Genomic DNA, 24973 nt, shown 5'->3' with positions numbered 1-24973 from the left:
ACCTCGCTGTCAGTGCACAGCCAGGATTTACAGTCCTCTTAACATATTCTGTTGACAGTGGAATACGCTGAGCAGTTACAATCAGTTTTGATGCTGGTAACATGTTTCCAGAAATACGGGCTCGAAATAAAAAAAAAAAAAAGCTTTCAAATAGGCATCTACCAAGTATGTTCTGTGTTAGAAAGTCATAAGGAGAAAAAACACTTGGGAGAATAGGATTTGCCAATACAGTTTTTCTTACCGTTACTCTGCCCAGTGTTGAACATGTGACTACATGCGGATGTGCTCCAATCTCAATATTAACTTCTTAGTTCCCCAGCTGCCTTAAATTTAAATTTAATCTCAGGTCTATTGCTGCAGCCCTATCTGAACTCCATATTTCTATGTATCCCATCCCCAAAACTGCCAAACAAATACCCACCCACACACATGCTTTAATCTGTTGAACTGGACCTTACCTCGTAATGCTCTCTGGACTGAACGGACTTGAGCGAGCTGATCCAGTCCTCCATCTCTTTCCTGTTCTCAGCACAGAGGATGAGCCTACGGAATGGAGTGATCACCTGGAGGCAAAGGGGGGGAGGAGGTACGAGAGAGTGAGACAGATACTGTGGCTAAACAGCGAGAGAGCGCAGGAGAAACACAGCTTAATGTTTCGAGCTCTTTCCTCTTCAGCCTGCGGTACCTCTGAGTGGAGAACAACCGGCTCTGTCTTTAAGAGAGAGCAAGGATGTGAAGCCCCCCTCCCTCTTTCTCTCTCTCCTTCGCTCTCTCTCTCTTACATACATACACTCTCTTTGTCTCTCATTAACTCTAGCTCACTCACACCTTCTTCAGTTAAGTCTCTTCCCAGCTCTTCATGCTGCTTTGAGGCAGATATGTGCTGACAGGCAAAGCCCCTCAGTAAAGGCAAAGAGCCTCTCTCTCTCCTGTTGCCTCCTCCTCTCTCGTCCTCTACTTGTGAGCATGTATGTGTGTGTGTGTGTTTAAAGGACAGTACCTGTAGATAACCCTACAGACAAACAGCACCCGTTCAACAGCCCATCACTTATTTATGCTCACTCATCTCTTCCTTCTCTCCATTTCTTTCCAAGTCATTGTTTTCCCACAGTGTGTTATCTTGATTTACATTAGTGAGAGGAGAGAGTTTAAATACAGTCACTGCTCACACACACATACACAAGATAATCTCACAGCAGTAAAACTACTACACCCGCTAGCTTTCTATCTGCAAGAAATGCTGCAAGAAATGCTTCGTCTAAAGCAGGTCACTAAATACAAATGCCATATTTTAATTGGATTGTATTACCAAATGAGATACTAAGTAAAACCATGTAATTCATTTATTGAGCTATCCAGTCTGGTTTTTGGACAAGTCTGGAAAACAAAGTGTAAAAATAAAGAGCTAATTTTGAAATGCTGTCTACAGAGAAGCTGCTTGTTAAATCTGTAGACTGTATATATAAGATGGAGATAGCCACAATAACTTCAAAATTGGCACAGCATTACTTGTCTAATACTGCCTCTAGTCAAATGTTTTATTCATTGTTATCTTTGATTTTTAAAACCAACTGTGACAAACAAGCAATACTAATGCATCGTTAGTAGGAACTACTCACAGTTCCTACTAATTCGTTCCTACTAAGACTCAGGAATTACTCACAAGGTATCTTGATCTTAAAGCTTTTTCACTCTAAGTGGGCCCATAATTCACAAAGTGAATATGAAGCTATGTTAAAAGAGACAGAAAACTAGCAACTAAAATTACAAATCACCAAGAAACAGGTCACAGATTGAGACAACAACTGGGTTTCCGGTTCCTGCTGGCATTTGGAAGGATTTAGGTTTAAATGACTTTCATTGGCTTCACATGCTTTTAAAGAGCTCGGGAATCATAACATATTGTGACGCCAACAGGTAACAAGGAGGAAAACACACTAACAAATGGTGAAACAAAACATCCAAATGACCTGGGAGATTGTCAGGAGATTTATTCTAAAACACTTCTTCAGTTGAGAGTCAGAGAGGAGAAACACACACTGTAGTTAGTTACTTGCAAGCAAGGGCAGCCACAGCACTCGCACAGAAGTGCGGGCTCTGAGACTCGCAAGTAACTAACTGCAGTGTGTGTTTCTCCTCTCTGACTCTCAACTGAAGAAGTGTTTTAGAATAAATCTCCTGACATTTGTTTTGGTCCTTTGAGCCGGATCAGAAACATCAGAACTGTTATCTGTGACTCTGTTCCAAGATCTGGCACACTGAGTCCTGACGCCGTGGGAAGCCAGCACCGAAGTCTGTGCACAGCCCTCTTAGGATTCGGGTCCGGACCGGTGTTTATAGTCTGGTCCACGGCGGTGGGATTCAGTCTGACAATCCGAACCACCAGTGAGTCGTCTGAGGGTGAGAAACACTATTTTGATATATAAAACGGCCGCAGAGGTTTAATGAAACGCGTAAAATAGGTTAAAGTTCGCCGAAAGGAACTGTGTTTAGACTGGTTTTAGAAGTGGCCGTGAAATACTTCGTGACAAATTAGCGCGCAAATGTCTATCTGTGTGTATGTACATGTGTGTTTGGGAGTCAGTATAATGACATATGAGATGAAGTAAAATAGGTAAATATTTAAACCAATGACGTGCATAGAGGCACTTGACCTGTTTGAAAGACTGTCATCCTAATATGAGCCATTGTTGAGATATAGAGCACAGATATGAAAAAAACTAATATGCTGAACCCTGTATGAAACCGCTGAAAACTACATGATGGAGAAGCTGAATTGAATATAAAAGTGTAAGTCTTTGCCACTGTGGGGCAAAGCACGCAACCACTGTGTGAGGTTGCGTTGCTGTCTCTCCTGAGCTGATGAGCAAGCTACACATTATCAGATCGGGAGCTGGCTGAGAACTCATCAAAGAGAGGGAAACAGAACTATGATAACTCGAGTATGTAGCGTATCCGGCTCGAAGGACCAATTAATGATAGGTTTATAGCTTAACCCTATTCGCTGGAACGTTGAAGGCAATGTAATTACACAGCAAGCAAGACACGAGTAGGCAACATTCTTTATGTTTCTCGTGCACGGGAGAGAACTGGACAGGCGCTGTTCCTTCGCTTGACCCCAGTTGCTCTCGTCCGCTCCCCCGTAACACTGCTCTTTTATTGTGGTTACATGAATATGCATAGGTTCATTAACATATGACATCTTACATAGGTATACATGAGAACAAAGAATACCTTGTGTGTGTGTGTGTGTGTGTCTTCATGGGGTCATATCTTGACCCCACAAACAAGTATGAGTATTTTATCAGCTCATACTTGTGTGAATAATAGTCCAATGATGTATTCCGTTTACAGTTAAGGAGCTTAGTCAGTGAAATCTATATGTGAGGAAATACTAGCCTCTAAACAAAAGATCATTGCCACAGATGTTATTTCACTAGCTGGGCCCACGTCCTCATTTTAGGTTTGACAGCGTTTTAGTAGGTAAAAACTAGGGCTGTTCGATATAACGATATATATCGGATGACGATAGAAAAACGTCTATCGTTTCATTTTACGCTATCGTTTGTTTCGTGGTGTCGCAAAATAAACTGTTTACGGCAATATTTTTTCATCATTTTGATGGTCACTGTAGTGGCTATATTAATTTCCTAAAGTTCTCTCTTTCTCTTATATTTAATATAACCACACTACGGAAGGACAAGCGCTTGTTTTTTATGCGTTTTCGTTAGCAACAACGACGGTAAAACCACGGCGTGTCCGCTTGTTTATTTTCCACATAAACCTTTCACAATAAAGCTCAAGATCCTGTTGAGGCTTTTCAAAATAAAACGAGTCACGTGAAAGATGCAGAGTATTAACGGATGAGAAGCAAAAAAGAGCCGCCAGGTGCTAAAAAATAAACCTTAGACTCAAACGTTAGAACAGGCTTTTCCCCGCAGCACGCCGTGTAATAAATACTCACAAAGAAAACGGCGGCTGTTACAACTTACGTCTAAAAATATATCGTTTCATGCATCAGTTAAAACACTCGACTCCAGGTACACGACGCCCAGCTGGAAACACTTCACGCAAGTCGAGATGCCCGACATTCACAGAATTTACAGGAACTGTTACATTTTTGTAATTTATATCGTTATATCGACGATAGATGTTTTAATATCGGGATATGAGATTTTGGTCATATCGCACAGCCCTAGTAAAAACGCTGTCAAACATGAAAGGACATGAATTGAGCTGCGGTTTGGGGAAGGCCTCGAAGGGGACTGGCGATGGCTCCCGGGCCTGGCAGATCCCCAAGTACTAAATAGAAGTGAAGAAGTTGAAGAATGGAGAACAAGTAGGGAGGGAGGGTGGGGCACGTAAACGAGAATGATCAGCTTGCAGAACTGGGGGAACCTATATAGATGACAGCCGGAAGGAGAGTGTTTGGAGGCGTGGTCCTGCTCCTGAAATTCCGATACATAATCTCCAAATAAGGAGGAGACAAGGCACTTAAGAAACAGAAATCTACTGGAGACTAACTTTGACCAAAACAGTGCAGAAATCCGGTTGCTTTCTTTCCAAGAACCTACACAGACATATAGCTGTATTTATCTTTCCCTCAACCTTGACTAGTCTCCCAGTTCCTGCTGCCAAAAAACATCCCTACAGCATGATTCTGCCACCACCATGCTTCATTGTTCATGTACCTTTTTCCTTAGGAGTAGTTTCCATATTGCCACTCTACCATACACGTTTGATTGGTGGTGTGCTACAGAAATGGTTGTGTTTCTGAAAGGTTCTCGTCTCTCCACAAAGCAACACTGGAGTAAACATTGGGCATTTTGTCACCTACATGACTTGGGCCATTCTACGCAGATCCCTCAGATTGGCCAGGCAACCAGCTCTATGAAGGTTCCTGCTGGTTGATTTATTTACAATGATGGAAACCTTATTCCATTCTGGAATAAGGCTGTAACATGACAAAATATGGAACAAGTGAAGTGTTGTGAATACTTTCCAGGTTCAGTGTAAAAACTGCACGAGGAAAAATACATAGCTTTGCAGCTTTTCCTCTAACTTATTAATGTCTCCAAATATTCATAGACTTCGGCTGATTAGCCTCTCTCTCTCCCTGATTTTTGATGCACCATTTCAAATGCACACCACTTGTAAGCCATACACTGCCTGTGGAGCTCCAATCCTTTCTTAAATTGCATCCTTTTTAGCAATAGGATGACAAATGTGTTACAGTGCAGTCCACACATCCTGTGGACTAAATGCATCCATCAAAGAAAAAATGAGTGAAACACTACCCCTACCTCCCCCTCTGTCTTTCTGATTGCAGGCCTGTTTGGACCTGCAGCACCCGAGGCTATTACAAGGTGTGGAAAACAGCAGGTGCACAACAAACCCGTGTCGCTATGGCTGCAAGTGTGTGTATAGTGTGCAATGTTTATTAGGGTATGTGTATTTTAGGGTTTTAATGATACATCTGGTGCTACACTGCCTTTCTTTCTGTAGAAAGGTTTCTGTTGCTCGCTGACCATCTGGTTTGCATCAACATGTTTCAAATAGCCAAAGCTCTGGTGGAGCTAAACTTATGTACTCGTTACCTATATAACTGTCACGGGGTGCCGAGGCAGGCCGTGTGATGATTAGTAACGGACCCAAGATGCAGACTACGTAGTAGTGAGTGAGCTTTATTTACAAAGGGTGAAGTTCAACACAAAGAAAGGGTGGCGAGAAGCAGAACTGAAAACACTCTAAACTGGGAAAACTAAAACTTAACACAAAACCAGAACACGAACGAGGGTACCTTGCAGGGAGAATGACCAGGAAGACGGAGGAACAAACACAGATGAACCAGCAACCATTATGACAGAAGACACAACTTAAATACACTCAGAGAAACACAGGGAGATTACACACAGGTGGGGGACACAGCTGGGAGTGATTAGCGTGATGAGACAAGGGAGGCAAACTGAAAACACTCACATAAGATGCAGACCTTCACAATAAAAAAGGAACTTACACATGCAAGGACACAGACTAAGAAACGCGGACTTGACACAGGAACACATGGGCAGAACAGAGTAAACACTAAACAGAGGAAGAACAACACCAAAATCACAATAATAGAAAACACAAAACGCTGGGTCAAAAGGACCCAGGATCATGACAATAACAACATTACTTTCTTTAAGCTACAAAATGAAATGTCCTAAACTGCTAAACTAAGACTTTTTTGGTTCTATATTTTATTACTTTTGATATATAAAACAAGTGAACCATGGGGTGCATTTACAGGGTGAGTGTGGCTCAATAGGAACTGAGTAATAAAGAACAATAACCCTAAACATCATGCTGAATCTACACACTACATAATGAAAAAAAAAAAAAACCCATCTCTTTGGACCTTGAATCTCTTTGGGCAGACAACTCAACACAAATACTATAAAAATGCTTATCAGACTGACTCATAAGAATGCGACTGAGCTTAACCACCACTGTAGTTTGCTCAGCAGTGAGACCAAAATGAATTTCTGTTTAATCAATTACCTCACAAAACCACCAAATTCTTACAATTTAACATAGCTTGCAGTCTATTGCTATTTAGTACTAATGCACACATGCACACATTTGGATGCATCTCCACATTAAGCTACAAAGAAACATGAAACATCAGGATGTCAGTTATTCTCAATAGACACAGTTCATAAAGAGGCAGCCACATCAAAGGTGCAAAAATGACTAGCACAAGTACTAATACTTTAGTAGGAGGCTACTAAACCCTATAAAGCAGCTGACTGCCTAGTGACAATATGTTCATTACATATTAGGGGTCAACCATGTGTGAATGCACATGCAGTGCAGCAGAGTTATATAAAAATGGATGGCGTGACAAAGCTTACATGATACCCACTTTGAACTCTCCAGTTCTCTAGGAAAGTCACTTTGAGGTGAACATGCTAAAGAAAGTTTATACACTGATCGGGCAACATTACTAACATTGACAGGTAAAATAAATAACACTGATTATCTCTTTATCAATGCACCTGTTGCTGGCTGGGATATATTAAAGCAAGTGAAAATTTTGTCCTCAAAGTTTATGTGTTAGAAGCAAGGAAAAAGGGGAAGCATAAGGATTTGAGTGAGTCTGACAAGGGTCAAAATTCTGCAGTGGTCAGGCTCATTGATGAGGGAGTGAAGGCAGCTCAAAGCTGCCTAAAAAGTTAATGCTGGTTCTGACAGAGGGTGTACACAGTCCATCATAGTTTGTTGGAATGTATGTGACTAAAGAAATGGAGACCAGTCAGGGTGTCCATGCTGACCCCATGTTGTCCACTGCCGAAAGCCCCAACAATGACCAATGAAGGAGTGTGCCCGCATGTTTTTTTTTACATACCATACCAGGATGCACTATGGGAAGAAGGCAAGCAGACAGAGGCAATGTGTTGCTTTAGGCAATATTCTGCTGGGAAACCTTGGGTCCTGTAATCCCTGTGGATGTCACTTTGGCACACACCACCTACCTAAGTATTGTTGCAGACCATGTACACCCGTTCATGGATGCGGTATTGCCTGACGTCTGTGGCCTTTTTCAGTAGGCTAATGCATCATGAAGAAAAGCAAAAATGTTTCAGGAACAGTTTGAGGAGCAGAAGGAGGAGGTGTTAACTTGGCCTCCAAATTCCTCAGATCTCATTCCAATCAAGCATCTGTGGGATGTGGACAAACAAGTCCAAACCATGGAGGCCCCACCTCGCAGCTTACAAGACTTAAAGAATATGTTGCTATAATCTTGGTGCAGATACTATAGCACACTTTCAGGAGCCTAGTGGAGTCCATGCCTCAACAAGTCAGGAATGGACCAACACAATATTATACACACCACAACAGACAGGTGGTTATAATGTAATGCTTGATCAGTGTATGTATTTACCGGTGCAAATTCTTGTCTTCAGTGAATCCCTTCCACATAGGAGGTCCAACTATTGCAATCAGATTGAATGTGAACACCCCACCACCATTTCCAAAAGGCTGTCAACCTTGGAATACCCACAGAAAAAGCCACCTAGCAATACTGTGACTAAAATGGAAGTAGCATTTGTTATGCTTCACTTCTGTTGCATTACAGGTTCAATAACACCGGTCTTCAGTGACTCACTGTGTTAAAGCTTACTCTTTGTCTCAAGAGGTTCATAAATTCCACTTTCAGTTGTTTTTGTTTTTTAATGGGACACAAGTATCCTGACACAGAAAAAAATGTTAAAATTACATGAATCTCAAGTGAAACAAAGTGTAAAACACAGAGTTTCCATGAACCTTGTATCATAACATAAATTAAATAAAAGATAAACATTAGAATTACTTTGTATTGCATGAGATGGCTTACAATCAACTTTAAGTGAAATTAGTCTGTGTAAACAGGGAGCTTTCTTGTAACAGCATCCTGAATGTAGCAGGATAATAATTCAGATGTATCATTACGGAGTGAAACAGTGTGAAACAAATTTCTAAGCCTAACAAGTATTGACCTTTAAATATCAATCCAAATGTACTGGATAGATGGTGCCTATGGAAGATTTATGATGAATTTGTGTTAGCTCTGAATGTTTCCACGCCAGGCTCCTTAAGTCTGCACTCTAATACCCCCCCTATCAATCAGTCTGGAATGGAAAACATGATCCTTAACCTCTAAATTTAATGGTAGTAGTATTCACAATAACCCAAGTTCTAGGTGATGTACCTCTTTGAAAACAGACAAACTTAGACATGAACTGCGTTTTTAATAGCGCCTTTTTTGTAAATAGTAAAATATGACTTGCTGCCGCATGTTATTTTGGTATTTTAAAATTAAAAAAATAATTCAGAAATGTGCATTTTAACCCAACTCGGATAGTTCATAGCCTTTACCTTCTGTTTCCTAATAAGCCTTCTTTCTGTTTATAGCTTTTAGCTCTGACAGATGTTCTTCTGTGGGAATCCTTCTGGCGAGAACACTGCCCAACAGTTCTGCTAAATGCTCAACTGAAGCATAATATTTTTCACACTGAATGTGGTTATTGTCAAGTTAACAAAGTTATGTGTTGCCAAGTCGACTGGAACACTAGCAGATGTTTATTTTAACAGAATAAATTCTAGCAATTCACAAATTATGTAAAAGCTATGGAAACAAAGTTCATTCATATATGTTAAAATGAGGTTATTTTCTTTATGATTTTTATTAAGGGAGGAACACCTGAACTGGATAAGTGGAATAGAATGGATGGACGGAAGGTTAGCATGTTCCATCTAAAACACTTTAAAGGATACAACTTATAGACATTTTATAGATTCAACTATTGGTAAAGCAAAAAATAACTGAAAGCTGCAGTCCTAATTAATAAAAGTGTGGAGTAGAAGCTCCCTGACTCTCGTTTCCCTCATCAGTCAGCTTAATCACTCATGTAATCAATCTGTCTCAGGACCTTGAATCAATATCTGTTTTTGGGGAGAACTGAACAACATGTTCTGAAAAATGAACCCATGATGAAAAATCGTGCCAGCTCTGTCAAACATGCTTGTCTGCATCAATGTGTTTTTGCATGTGTTGAATATTGTCCTCTCCTTGCCCTCACCCAGTAATAAAGCTAATGACATTAGCATTCTTCCTCCCCTCTTAAGTGGAGAAAACACCCAAATTACTGAAAGCATTTGGTGTGTATTCCCATGCTTGCGTGTTTGTTTGCAGTGCATGTTTAACTGAATCAATCGTCCATTTATAAATTATTCTGCAAGAGAAAATCTCTTCTCTCTTCTCTCTCCCCACTGCAACTCTGACTCTATAACTCTTGTCTTGGAAGCTCAATCAACAGTACATTGTATGCTTTTAAACACTATACATCTTCATTACCCCCCAGGAGCTGAAAAAAATAGCATGCGTATGGGTGTCCATTTGTGCTCTGGAGTGTGCACTCAGATGCACATGGGAAAATTGATCTCTTTGGTCTTAGATCATCTTCTATCTGTTCTATCTGCTGGTGTACTATATCCGTGTGTGTGTATGTGTGTGTGTATCTATGTCTTTCAGCTAGTGATAAGATTTGTTGCCAGGGGAAACGGGAATGGCTGTTTCCAAAAATGGTTCCTGGCATCCCTCTGACTGACTAACTGGTCATCATGTGACAAAAAGAAGTGGCTCTATAAAGGGAACCTGGATGATTCACTGTTTAAAATAATCCTCATTTATCTTATAATGGGCCTTGTTCATTTTCTGTCTAAAACATGGTACTTTAGCTTCCTTCCGCCCTCTCATCTCTACTTACTTTGACTGGCTATTCCTGTTACACAAAATATTGCAAAACACATACACTAAGCTCATTGTTTAAAATCTTTAATATGAGCATCCAGCCTATACCTCATAGCAGATAATTATATTTTGGGATAGGAAATGGGGCATTTCCTTTACCAGGCTGTAACAAGCTTGTTAATACTCTAATGTTAACATTTAACATCGAAGTCTGTGGAGACTGACTTGCTTTTTGTAGCCAGCCTCAAGTGGCCACTCCATAAACTACAGTTTTTACAATCTTGGTGTTGGTCTCTTTTTCAGCCCAAGAGGCTGCTACTTGTGATATCCTCTCTGTATGGCCAGGAGTAGAAAACATTTCCTAAATGAAGTGTTTAAAGAACTGGGAGCTACTGGCTCACAAATATGACTTGTACATACACAGACCTCATTATTTGAAACTTTGGCCAAGTTTAGTATAAGCATCCATCATTGTAACAGTGTATACATGAGAGAAAATAAGAAAAAGTATAAGAAGTCTATAATATTCTGCAAATGATTTCTCTAGGTATGAACTTCAGCTTCCAACACTATTGCATTTTACTGCAGTTACAGCCTTATAGGGCAAAATCGTTCAGCTTCTACCATCCACTCTGCACCAGGAAACTGATTCTAGTAAGCTATTTTCATTTGGTAGAGAGGTAATCAGCAACGATGACCCAAAAATCTGGAACACAAGTCTCGCTTTAGACACTTACATACACAAAGTAGTAGAAAATCAGGCTGCTCACGCCCTACAACACATGCACACACCAATGCATAAACTGATTAAATGCACAATCTGACCATACGATAAAATCAGAGTTTTGATGCAAACACCCAAAATTAAGCTAATGTGAATTTCCTAAAGATTCCTCGTTTGGATTCAAAGGAAACATTAAAAAGAGAGCCGAGCAAATAAGCACGAGTAAGTCAGCGTGAGAGGCGGCTGTTCCTGCAGAGGATGGAACGAGTTTGTGGGTTCGGGTTGGGCTGAGCTCTTCCTCACGTGGACTTCAAGGTGCTCCCTGTCTGCGCGACAACGACAGCCTCATTATACATTCACACAAGCGCATATTCACCACAAAGATGTAAACATATACACACAAGTGTATTCCAACATATACACTTGTACAACTCTGTGTTAGAGCATAACCACTCATAAAAATACACAGATGGACGCATTCTTGATTTTTTTTCATCCTTTTTTATTTCTATACCCTTCATGTGTTAATCTTTTCATTCAAATAAAGCCAAGTTGTAAAAAACAGCTGAAGAATTTATAAGAATGCAAGTAAAAAATATTCCTTTTTCTCAGTTTTTCTGTGACCAAAACATTTTTCTTTATGTTGCTGGTAGGTTTCTAAGAGGTCCACTCTATAAAACCATGCACATTAGGCACACCGAGGAGTCATCCGCAGAGCGCCTACATGAACATGCACAATGAAGCGAATTAATTATGTGTTTCAAGCCTTTCAACCAATTAGCACCAACCTGCACAGAAGGCGTCAGCAACATCATTCATCCTCGGGGGACCAACTGACAGACAGAAAACAACAAGAGACCACACAGATAGACAGACGGACACAGAGACTGCACAGTCAGAGTCCTGCAGTGCGTCCTCTGCAGCACTGCTCTCTCTTTCTCTCTCTAAGTCGTGCTTGCACAACCTGTCTGATGAATCCTGGTCTCCCCCTGTTGGTGTGTGTGACCGTGTCTGGGTTGACACACGTAACCACAAGTCAAGAGTGTAACGGCTTCAGGTGAACTACCTTTAGGCTTTTCTTTCACTGCTCCTCTACTGTGGTCCACCCGATTTTCATTTCTTCTCCATTCTTGTGCTCCCATCCATCTTCCCCCTCCTCTCAGCGCTCGCTCTTGCCTCAATCTCTCTCTCGCTGCCCTTTTTCCCCCTCTTTTCCCCTGGGAGAATGTGTGCGGATGCAGTCGGCAGTGGTGTGACATCACTCCAGGATTTCCTTCTGCCTTTCCATCTTGAGTCAGTCATCCTCCATCAATAATAAGTGTAAAGCATTTTTTACTTATTTTTTTGTCAGGACCTTCGTTCCCCTCTTTCTTCACATCTCCACAGTATTTAGTCCTTTTTATCTCCCCTCTCTCCTTCCTTCCTTCTTCTTCTCTTTCTGCCTCCCTGCACTCACCTTCCTAACAGGATGCTGATGCTCATAAGGCACTGTTTCACATCCTATCACAACTGCACACATATAATCTTATTTATGAATATGGCAGGCGTTTAAGCTTTGCCAGCCAGCCGATGAACCGTTTCAAGCCGATACTAAAAATAGCTCTGTATTCTCCTCCGGGCACCATTCTCCTGCCTACCCCCTCCTCCTCTGTGTTTCTTATTATAGCAACAACCGAGGAGAGAAGAGACATTTATAGAAAGGACACAAGCTCTTTTATTTTCTGTTTTTATCCTTGCTGCTTGTAATACTCTCTTTCACACACACTCACACTCACAGCTTCTCGTTCTTTTCAGCCATCCATTCACAACCACATCACCTGTTTGGATGTACCATGTTGAGAGGCATTTGACAAAAACACAAGGAGCAATGCTAATTAGCAATCTATGCTAATGTTTTCTATTTATAACTTAGACTGACCTTTTCAGGTGTAAAGCTTGTCAGGTGAATCAGTTCCCTGAAAGGGCATATCCTATGTTTTGTTAACCCTGATAGCTTTCTAGCTAAATACACAATGACTGTTAGTCTATTTTAAGAAACAATCGTCTTCTTATTAATAATTCAGACAATCCTTACATATGCATCCATCTGTGCTTTTCTCCTGTTTTGACAACCATTTACAAATTCTTCATAAAATCTTGCTGGTGTGATGTCATGGAGCACAAGTTAACTTGCCAACATTTAAGTTTCAAAACTATGAGATTTGCAAAGTAAAGGAGATTGGAGAAGTATGGAGACTGGGTTGCAACATCCTTTCTTTCACTGTTTTCTGTGATGTTTAAAGTGATTCTGGGGATACTATTACACTATGTTTCAGTGTTTTTCCGTGTTGCATCAGTGGGAGATGGGAAGTCCCTGAGAGATGGTCTTAAAATAAAGGAGAGAAACATTTGTTGGCAGGTATACAGTGTTAAAAACAGTCGTAGTTTGACATCATTTGGAGGAGCAATTCTCATATTTTGGCTAAAGGTTGTTCTCTATTACGAAAGATTTCCCAACAGTCACTGCTGCCTGCTCCAGTTTTTTTAACTTTGAAAACATTTATTGACATTAAAACATTTCCAAACTTCTTAAACCTGAGATAAAGATCCTCAACTAAGTGCCAACTAACCCTAAACTACCTCATTTAACATTAATTGTAAAATCTTAGGCCACAAACAGGTCTTTAAAGGGGTGTGAAAAAAGCTCAAATTTTCTTCTTTTTTCATCACTATATTTTGCAAAATGTTTCTCACACAAATTTGTGGACGTGTTTTTTTTAATTTTGTTTTGTTTTTAGTTTTTTGTTAGAAATGACTTCAGCCATTTTTCTCATGTTGCTTAGATGAGCAGATCTCTTTGTTCTATACATCCATGTTTTCAACACGTATAACCACACTCCAAACATAGACTGTACATAAAAGATGCAAGCAATGTGCCAATATTGTTTACTTAGCACAGTCCTGTTGTGAACCCTTTGCCTCCATCTAGGTGTTCTGAAACCTGAAATGATGAATGACTGATGGGTTTGAACAAGGGTTCTGCATGCTCATAGGTTGGTGATATGTGAGTCCCATGATAAATCACACCGTTTCACCCTTCTCTTTCACTATAACAGGCACCATCATTTACAAAATGAATATCTTATTCAATAAGATGTGAACTGAGTAGCTTTCATTATAGACCACGGGACATGAGGACAGTTCTTTCAAAGATCTTGCTACTGCAGGAATTCTTTTTGCAACCAGGAGTGGCCCCCTACTGGTCACTACCAAAAATGTAGGTGTGTGTATTGAGTGTGTGTGTGCACATGTGTTGTCGATCAAGACTTACTGTGAAGCTGTTGTTGACATTCTTAGTGCTGGACTCTGCAACGCTGGCATCCGACAGATCCACCTCATCAAAGATAAGGGACTGCAGAGAAGAGAAGGTGTGGTGGTGGAGGAGAGGAAGATCCAAAAAGCAGGACAGAGAGATAAAGGGCACAGAAGACAACACGAGAGTGAGTCTTTGGAAATGCACAAGGCCGAATGTAGCCTATTATTACTTGTATACTACATCATGAAGACAGCGGTGACTGGCTGTGAGGGAAATGTTGTTTCATGGCCACAGCAAAGCAGTCCTAAAATGAATTAGTAAAACCTTCTAGTGTAAAATGGAAGCAACTGCAAAAGTCATGGAAAACATAAAAGGAAAAACTTGCTTTCTAACACTGGCACTTCCAAAATACTTCATAGCTGAGAAAAACAGATGGATTTACTTTTGAATTCAGTTTTAAGTGTAAAAGTGACGCTCAGGGAATTTAAGAAGGAGGAAAAAACAGATGTGCCACCCATCAGCTCTGGTGTCCTACATGACAAGTGTGGGTCATTATGACATGACTAAATAAACATCATAGACCATTTGGTGAGCTGTTTTTATAACAGGCATTCAGAAATTGACATCCTGGAAGATACCGCCTTTAACACCCACCTAAATACTTTGGCCAGCCAACCTAAATGCTTTCCACTCAAGAAAAGCTGTTTCTTATATTCTTACATTGAAATGACACTAAATTTAATTCAATTCAATTGAATTCAGTTTTATTTATATAGAGCCAAATCACAACAACAGTTGCCTCAAGACGCCTAATATTGTGAGGTAAAGACCCTACATTGTCAGCTAACACCTAAAAAGTATTTTCATGTCCACTATAATAGAAACAATGATTGGGAGTATGTAAAATCCCTTACTGATTTTTATTTCCCTTGAAAATCTGCACAGCACACAGGTCTGTTGATAATGTGTGATCACACCAAACACCAAACAGCAGAGCAGTTTGGAGGCAATTTTGAAACCAATTTTTAAATTGTTCCTCCTCGTTTATCTGCAATCATCCATTTTCCAGCATGATAATCAGATTGAACTAAGATTTCCTTATGCTTCATTGATGTATACTTCATTGATAAGTATCACAATCATCAGAGATGAGCTTAGCACTGGAGATTCAAGCTTAAGAACCTGACTGGAAATATGCTCATCCTAACCGTGCTGTTCCATTGCACTTGAAAACAAATGTATTATATTACAGTTTGCGCCTATTAGGGCAAAATCTGTCTTTCTCTGATACAATTCTCTTCCCTAAACTAGTCAACCTAATCTAGAATGGACTGGTTGATTAATTGGGTGATAATTTCTCATTCAGCTAACTAATTCTCATTAACCAAACTACTAACAAGGTGAAGCGCACTACATCAATAGCCTTTCAGGAGTGATCCATTATTTTTGGTGGACCAAAAAACACTCTTGTGTTTTCAAAACTGAGGACTCTTCAGATCTTAAGATAACATTTGCAGCTTACATTTACCAAACATTTACTCAGTTTGCTCTATACTAACTGGAAGAATGACAAAGATGTAAAGTGGCTTTATTTAGTTACTAGAAGAAAAGTTTGGATCAGTTCACACACTTCAACTACCAGCAAGGTAGTATCTACTATAAAAGCATTAAGCTAACTTTTGAGTGTTAGGATATTTGACCAACATTCATGTTTATTGCATTTAGCTCGTCTACTTCTGGTATAATTTTTTGTTTAAAATAATTTAAAATGGCCTATATAGCATAATCTGGATTTTTTTTTTACATTTAGAACAAGAAAGTCACTGGTATAGTGTGCACCATATACTGGTTTAGACAGTAATTAGTCTACAGATGTGATACAGATGTTTCCTGTAAACTAAAATGTTATTAAGGTGGACGTCTTAGTTATTGTGTACATTTTTATAAATTTATTTTATTGCATTTTATTACAGTGAGTGGGTCTGAACAGGGAAAAAGCTTATGGTCAAACAATAAGCCTAATTTTTCTGGGACCCATAAAGTTAACTCAATTTCTTTTCATGTCCCTGGAAACACATCACCACAACACAGATATAGTATGAGGCTATCAAGAGGCTTTCCCTCTTGTGTTTTCCTCTCTCCACCTAAATGAAAATAGTATGAATGACATGATGGTTGATGTTAATGTGCTTTATTGAATTTCTGTGTGGTAGAGGAGCTGGAGCCAGACGGAGAGGAGAGCCAGAGTCTGCAAACAGGAACATGATATCCTAACAGAGCTGTGATGTGTAAGGCATGCAGCTGAGCTCTTAAAGAGCCACAGGCCAAAAACCAATGGCATCAAAGGAATGCCCTCTGACTGTGTGTGTGTGTGTGTGTGTGTGTGTGTGGGAGGAGTGACTTGCTGCAGCTCTCAGAGGGAATGCCCAGCTAACAACACTCTCCACAGGCCTGGCTGGAGAGTGCTACTAGCCAAGGCTTACCGTGTGTGTGTGTGTGTGTGACAGCATTTCCACATATGCCTACAAATGCATGCGACCTAAGTGTGAATGGCATGCCAACACAAATACTGTCCCCCTGTCACAGGATTCTGTGCTGTTCTCCCTTTACATCACGTGTGTGTACCGAATGTTTGTGTGTGTGTGTTTTGTTGACATACTCTTTCTCCCTCTCTCACATTCACCACACCATCCCAATACACATGCTAACACACACAAACGCAACCTTGTGTACCTAACTGTCTCGAGGTAAGCTGTAATGAAAGCCGACAGTGAATGGTGGACAAAGGCGAGCATCCTCTGTTACCCATAGATCCAGAGCTTTGCTCAGTGGCAGCATCTCAGCAGCCTCACCAAGCCTCCAATCCCAATACCCTGTCCTTTTCACAGCAGGTCATGTGATGACTTACACATTGTTTCATAACTGATTGTTTAATCTAGCATGCAATCCAGAAATCTACCTATGACTCACTTAACTTTTAACTCTGTTTTCAGTCTTCAAATCAAGACTATGAGTTCTGACAAACCAAAAACTAACGACTGTCGCATTTTGTCTCTCTTTGTGCTCATTCTGGATCTTTAATGTTGTTGTGTTTTTGTCACTTTTTGGGATAATTTTGTTTGTAATTGGTATTTTTTTCCACCTGTCTTGCTGATCATTCTGTGTATGAGTTCACTTCATACAGAGGCTCTGGTGTCCTCTAGGCCCCATTAAATAAGCAATCCAAGGAGAGGAGCATAGCTTGTTTGACAAAGTGTGGTGCTGAGATGTGGCCGCCCGGATGGATCAATGAGGAGGCCAGGCTTCTTAAGCACAGGGCAGCACAGCCAGCCAGGCAACCTTGGAAACACCAGAGTGTAGTGATGGACATGTAGGGGACAATGAGCACTTATTTATAGATACGAACATCTTGTCTGGCTGTGACACAAAGAACGTGCTTACTTTAACATTTTGGATTATTAAATGGAACCTGTTATGCTTATTTCCAACCCACTATTCCGAACTTGTTGTTTTGTGCTTAAAACTCAGCCGCAGCGCATTCATGGGTAGAGTCAGTGTGTCTGTGCATAGCTTATTTAGCAAGTCACAAATGCACAACAGTGGCAGAAGAGATCAAAAGTTTCACAGCTTTAGTACTGTTTACCTTCAGTGCCAACATCTTAGATTATTACTCGGGTTTGGCTGGGGTTGCTCTGACTTTCCGAGTTGGAAATCAAAGTTGAGGGAGCGTTCAAGAAAAAAATTCCACCTGGGAACTCAGAAATTCTGACTTCTGACTTAATCTGGAACACACTATTAAACAACAGATGGGTGGAGCATATGTGCACAGCCATATTAAGGAAATCCCATTGACAGCATATAAAAAACAGAAGTAGCTACTGAGTCATGAGCCGTTTGGATTTTGCGTTTGAAACTTCAATGTTAAATGTACTGCCATCATATTTTTAGCGCCAAAAGTGACCAAATTTAGTTCAGAGGGTGGATTTATCAGCAAATGTACAGTTGGTTAGCACGTTGCATTTACAAGTGGTAGGGGTGCAACATTCAAACAAGTCCAATAAAAGCACGAGTCCATGTCAGTATCTCATAGTGGTCGAGGTAATGTTGAAAAGACAAATATCAGCTGCAGCTACCTGTGTCAGCACACCTGTGATTTAAAGCAACCGTGCCAGTTCCAGTTATGAATTTTAACATGGCAGTCTATGGAGATTGACTCACTTTGGAGCCACCGCCGCAGGAACTGACATACTACAGAGTCAAAAAAGAGAGTGTGAAATGGAGCACAAAAGCATCCTGAAAACATGAGCTTTTGGCTCATATGACGATGTCATTATAAATCATGGTTAATATAATAACAACAAACCTAATATGGAAATTATACTCTTTTAAGAGCTGTTTTTACCATTATGTTGTTTATCCTTTTTTTTAATGATGCTTCAGTTGCTCATGCTTATGCTTCTATCTCTTGGATTATCTATGATGGATCCAGACGCCTTGTCCTCCTGGGTACTTGTCTGGTATCCTTAGCTGTCTTCTCTTGGGTTCGTGCAGACCACAAGCAGGACAGGGAGAAGGGCAGGGGTCCAGGTGACACTCAGCTCATTGTGGGAGTGGCTGGTAAACAATGTTGCTGTTTTCTGATTAGCTGTGCTCATACACTTTCTTTGGAGTTAATTTTCCTTCCTCATCCTTGCTTCAATACACAAAGCCTGGATTTATGAGGCCTTCTTGCCTCAGGAGTGTTCTTCCAGACATTCCGGATGCTTTGCCGTGTTTCCCCTTGGTGAGTGTAATTTACAAGCATAATGTGTCAAACCTTCAGTTCCTATGCTCTCCAAATCAGGCCGTTTCAGACTACCACCTCGTGGAGCGTGGCTCTATTTAAGTCTTTGACTACAAAAAACTTCTTGTAAAATAATTGACTACTATTCAAGAATTTAGATTTCTTATTACCTACTGAAACCAGGCAGCATGACTTAGACACACTCCCATCAGTAAATAATTCTGGAATTTTATTTTTTCCTCTACTATGAAGTTGTCCAGATATAGTGATTATATTATAGTTATCGTTGGTGATTTTAACATGAATATTTGATGGATGACTCTGACCTCTTTGCTAGAAATTTTATCAGTATTATTGATCCTTTTAAACTCGGCATGCATTTGGCTCGACACATGGCCAAAGTCCTGTGATCAGGACCTGCTGGCTGTGCATCACACAAGGCTGAGAACTAAAGATGACAGAGCTTTTGGAGAAATGGATTCTAGACTCTGGATCTTCTGATGTTGAGCTCTTTGGATTTGATCTTCTCTTAAAAAGCAGCTAAATCTGAGCTGAAGTTTTTGCTGTCATGTTTTTAGTATTTGGGTTGTGAAACACTTTGTGAAAAGTGTTCAAATGTGCTGTATGAGTAAATGTCTACTTGACTCAGGAAATAAGGAAATCCATAACAGGTCACCTTTAAGTTTAACTTATTTTTCCTTCTTCCAGCACAGCCATCAAGAGACTCAAGGCATGACAAATAACACACACTGTAAAGCAATGAAAGCCACACTCCTCGCTAAAGATAACTTATATATAGGCCTAGTTAGGGCTATAACTAACTTTAATTAACAGGCTAAACTGCTCTAGGCGTGGCTTTACAGACTCTGCCCAACCTCAGATTATATAAAGCACATTCATGTCATATAGTAGTGAGTTCTTGCAACCTCCTTTCCTGCATTGTAGATGGGAAGAATTTTTTTCATCTTATTTTATCCATAAAATATCCCGCCCAAATAATTATTTTGTGTCAGCAAAAATTTAAAGTGACTCAAGAAAAAATAATAGAGGACATTCAATCCATCTTGAGCCTTTAAAGCCATATGGCATGAATGCAGCACTGTTTTATACTGGTAAGTGGTTAAGCTGTCCTGGTGGTCTGGCCCCTGGCTGTGCTGTGCTGACCCGAATTCTCACTAGGCCTTCCTCAGATCCGCTGGCACCCAGGGGTGGAGGGGAGCGTCGTGCGCCCGTCCAGCACACGGACAGAACTCGCCAGCACACGCGACTCCTGGACACTCTGCGTAGCGCCCGCTCCTGCCAGTGTGCCAAGGCACTGCCAGACTAGTGCGAGTGCAGACAAACGCATACACACAGAGGTGCACATACACACACACAAGTTCCAGACCGGGGAGGTTAGAGGTAAATGGGAAAAAAATGTCAACAAGAGTCAGAATATCAAAGGTTAAAGGTTAAGATTGCCTTAAAATAAAATTAAGGTTTAGAGGAAAATTAAACACATTAATGGAAAATTAATTTAAGTGCTTACAGGTAGAGAAATAACTGATCTAACAGTATTTGATAGGACAAAAATGAGAGCAAGGATGTAAATACAAGTAATAATTAAACACTGAATAACAGTATCATTCTCATACTGGTACATAAATATGAACAGCCGCTCTTTTAGCTTAGCTTAGCCTAGCATAAAGACTGAGAACAGAGAGAAAGCAGCTATCCTGGCTCTGTCCAAAGGTAACAAAACGCACCTCATAAAGCTCAGTAATTAACACAGTGTATCACCAGGGTGGGACTCCTTGCTAAGCAACCACCAGAGGCTCCAGGATGTGACAAGTCCCATTCAGAACTGTGTCCAAAGGGCTTAATCAAGGAGATGATACATTGCACCTGATCTTAAACCTCCCTGCCTTTTGTATCATGTTAAAGTCTCTTTACTTCTTTTTAAAGCACTACATTTTCTCACTTGCACACCTGTCTGGTATTCCAGCTCAAATTTTCTAACTATTCCAAAGTGTAGGACCAGAACATTAATTTGGCGATACCTTATGGCTTTAATGCTCCAAGCTGCTGGTGCAGGCTGCAGGAGGAGCTGATAGCAGCAATAAATACTGAAATCATTAAACTTAGAACCAGCCGTTTCAACCAGGCTTTTCACAGACCATGCTTTATAGAAATGACTTTATGCTATTTTATACTTTTGGTTTTTATAATTATTTGACTTTTTGTCCCATATTGCATCATTTAATTCAATAAATAAGACCTTTTTATGTACATTTTAATTTATGATACTTTATCCTTTCAATGTACTTATACCACTATTAATTATTATATTACTGTTTTTAGCTTTTATTAATTATGACATACATTTTGACATTCATACCCACATAGCAGACAGGTCTGGCCCGGATCTGGTGTCAAGCCGGGACTGCTGGATGACTTCTGGCATGATAAGATATGGGCCAGGCCTGGCATAGATGGCACTGTTTATGTGATGGTATGCCACATCTGGCCCAATTGTGGTTTGGTTTATGTGGCCCACGCTCATAGAAAACAGGTCTGGCCCTGATCCGGCATCAAGCTGGCACTTCTGACTGACTGGTGTCATGGCAGGGTGTATGTCAACCAGATGTGGGCCAGGTCTGGCAATGATGACACTTTTTATGTTCCTATTTTCCTATTTTAGTTAGAAGACCCAAATGCCATGTTGCAATACTATACTGCTATGGTAGCCAACGTTTCAAATGCAGGTTTGACAGGTTTGTGAGTGTAGCCTTTATCCAAAACCTAGTGAGGATTTACTCATGTTTACCACTGGGTGGCTGTAGCTCAGGAGATAGAGCAGGTCACCTACTGATCAGAAGGTTAGTGGTTTGATCCCTGGCTCTTCCAGTCTGCATGTCAAAAGTATGAATGTAGTTAGGAAGCACTCAGTTTAGAGAAAGTGTGTAATTGGGTGAATGTTGTATAGAGTAATCCGGGAGAGTAGAAAAGCACTATATAAGACTCAGTCCAATCACTGTCTGAACAGAGTTTCATCATGTTACTTTTGCACTGTTATGTTCTGGCACATGTTGTTATTACATGGCTTGATTAAGGTACACATTAGGCTGACATCTGGGGCCAGAGTTGAAACTGTTCTGGGCCAGCACAGGGCCAGCAGTGTGTTGCAACTGGCTTTGTGCTGGCCCATGCGTGGCCCAGGGGCCAGACCACCTCTGGCAAACCAGATCTGGGCTACCAAAGGGCCATCATTCTTTGTGGTATGTGGGCCATGTGTAAGCAAATTGTGTGGGCCAGATCCAGGCCATACCAATTTTGCTATGTGGGTAGTTATAAGCTAATATCAATATAGTTATATTATACCTTATCAAGTTTTATGGTCCTCAGTCGGAAAAGGGTAGAGTGCCCACTCCAGGTCAGGGACGAGTTCTTGCCCCAAGTGGAAGAGTTTAAGTATCTCGGGGTCTTTTGACGGGAGAAGGGAGCGGGAGATCGACAGACGGACTGGTGCTGCAGCTTCAGGGATGCGCACGCTCTACTGGTCTGTTGTGGTGAAGAGAGAGCTGAGTGCAGAAGCGAAGCTCTCAATTTAACTGTTGACCTATGTCCCTACCCTCACCTATGGTCACAAGCTGTGGGTGGTGACCAAAAGAACGAGATCGCGGATACAAGCAGCGGAAATGGGCTTCCTCCGAAGGGTGGCTGGCCTCTCCCTTAGGCTACGTTCACACTGCAGGTCTTAATGCTCAATTCCGATTTTTTGATCAAATCTGATTTTTTTGTCTGCTTGTTCACACTACACATAAAATGCGACATCAAACGCGCTCTAGTGTGAACGCTCAAAGCGGCACGCATGCGCAAAAGAAGATGTCACACACAACTCGCTCTGTTTAGACCCAGAGCAAACAATATTGTTTGACTGACTGCCCTTAATATAAAGACTTCGGACTTTATGTTTCCAAATTTTTGCTTTAAGTTATTTTGTTAATTACATAATAATGCAAATAACCTAATAATGATCCTTTTTGCTGTTTTAGAGGAGCGGTGCTTCAAAGGATAGTTGCAGATTTCTGTCAGAATCTGCAGAAAATACAGTAAAAATAAAATGTTCACATTTCTCCAACGTGGTCTTCCTAACAGTTTCACCGGATGGCAAGAAATCGTTCGCGATGTCCTATCGGGCGCTTCTCCGGCGCTGATAATTGGCGTCTGTCTTGTGTCAGTGACGTAAAAGACGGATTTAATGCGACTTGACCGTTCACACAGCAGTCGCTTTCTAAAACATCGGATATGTATCGGATTCAGTACCACATACGAAAGTGACCCAGATCGGATTTGAAAATATCGGATTTGTGCCATTCACACTGTCATACCGTGATCGGATATGGGTCGCATAGGGTCAAAAAAATCGGATTTGATGCGCTTTCGCCTGCAGTGTGAACGTAGCCTTAGAGACAAAGTGAGAAGTTCGCCCATCCGGGAGGGGAGCCCTGGCTCTTTCACATTGAAAGGAGCCAGTTGAGGTGGTTCAGGCATCTGACAAAGATTCCTCCTGGGTGCCTCCTGGGTGAGGTGTTCTGGGCATGTCCCACCAGGAGGATACCCCGGGGCAGACCTAGGACCCGCTGGACAGATTATATCTCTCGGCTGGCCTGGGAACGCCTTGGTGTTGCCCCGGACAAGCTGAAGGAGGTGGCTAGGGAGAGGGATCTCTGCTTGGGCTGCTGCCCCCGTGACCCGGCCCCGGATAAGTGGAAGAAGATGGATGAATGGATGGATGCTTTATGTTTTTCATTTATAAGAAGTAGTGCTTATTTTTATTATTTGGTGGGTTTTTGCTCTGCCTTGTTGTCAGCTTGTCAGTCATCTGTGAAGTGCTTTGCAGTGCTAACCTGCAAGTCTTTATAGGTAAAAGGACTGACTGACTGGTCCAAGCCAAAACACAATATGGTGCATAATCCCCAGTAAAACAGCAAAATGTCTTTTCTCCCTTTTCATTTTTTCAGAGGTTAAACAAATGAGGTTTGAGGACAGAGCAAAGGCTTCCTGTATCTAGCGTTTATGCTAAGCTAAGCTAATCAGGTGCAATTTCAAGATATGTATTCACCATACAGACATGAGAGGGGTATTTATTGTCTTATCTGCAGTTCCTTAAGAAAATAAATAAGCACATTGCATTCTTAATGCTGGTCTGTGTTTCTCAGTGATTTGTGGCGTTAGAATAACAGTAACAGTAAAAGCAATTAGCAATGCATCCCCAGTGGCTACTAGAGCATGCGCGCCATGTGAGGAAACACTCAGTACCTACCTTGGCATCTTTGGCGTAGTAGAGAGTTCGTCCTCTCAGTTTGAAGTAGCGCTTTTTCCACCTCTGGAATGAGCTAGTCTGTTTCAACAGCAATCCCTCCTTTATACTCGTCTGCAGGGAGACAGAAAGACATCACAGAATATATATCAGAGGAACCTTCAATCAAAAAGTAGCACAGACCTTCTCTCTCTCTCTCTCCCTCTCTGACAGACTGCTTCCCTCTTACAAATGTAGAAGGCCCTCTTTGATTTATCTACAGGAAACTGATTAGATAAAATGTGCCTACTGTTTATGATCGTGTGTGCATGTGTGTGAATGTGAGCAGCAATTTTATGCATGGGAGACAAGGAATAGGACAAAAGTAGAGAAGAAAGGAAACCCATTACACACACCACTCCTCATTTCTCTAAAGAGCTATAAACACACATCAGTCACTGAGCCTTGGGCCCAGAGGAAACAAAGAAGTAAAAGGAAAGAAAGATTAAAGGGAAAAGAAAGAAGGAAAGATGGCAAGAACAGTAACCCATTGACTGCTTAAGTGTGGCCAGCTTGATAGCAGAGGAGGGAATCGGTCTTCTTAGGACTTTTTC

The 24973-nt window shown here is 41.0% G+C and overlaps 1 protein-coding gene across 12 annotated transcripts in view; it reads right to left on the bottom strand.

Annotated features, from left to right (window-relative positions):
* Positions 1-24973, bottom strand: part of dgkh (diacylglycerol kinase, eta) — a 100968-nt gene that overhangs the window by 64960 nt on the left and 11035 nt on the right. For 7 of the 12 annotated variants that reach the window (XM_025904071.1, XM_025904072.1, XM_025904075.1 and 4 more), the window contains exons 3-6: positions 24384-24494; positions 20243-20401; positions 14311-14391; positions 459-563 (exon numbers count right to left, since the gene is read on the bottom strand). In XM_025904071.1, coding sequence (XP_025759856.1) covers positions 459-563; positions 14311-14391; positions 20243-20401; positions 24384-24494 — 456 coding nt within the window. Of the gene's footprint in view, positions 1-458; positions 564-11788; positions 11930-12066; positions 12431-14310; positions 14392-20242; positions 20402-24383; positions 24495-24973 lie in introns of those variants that run through there. The other 5 variants (XM_025904076.1, XM_013274025.3, XM_013274024.3 and 2 more) reach the window with 3 other exon arrangements.

Source organism: Oreochromis niloticus, linkage group LG16, assembly GCF_001858045.2.
Source record: "Oreochromis niloticus isolate F11D_XX linkage group LG16, O_niloticus_UMD_NMBU, whole genome shotgun sequence".
Taxonomy (NCBI): domain Eukaryota; kingdom Metazoa; phylum Chordata; class Actinopteri; order Cichliformes; family Cichlidae; genus Oreochromis; species Oreochromis niloticus.
Note: the sequence above shows the minus strand (reverse complement) of the source record. Positions and strands in the feature narration are given on the sequence as shown.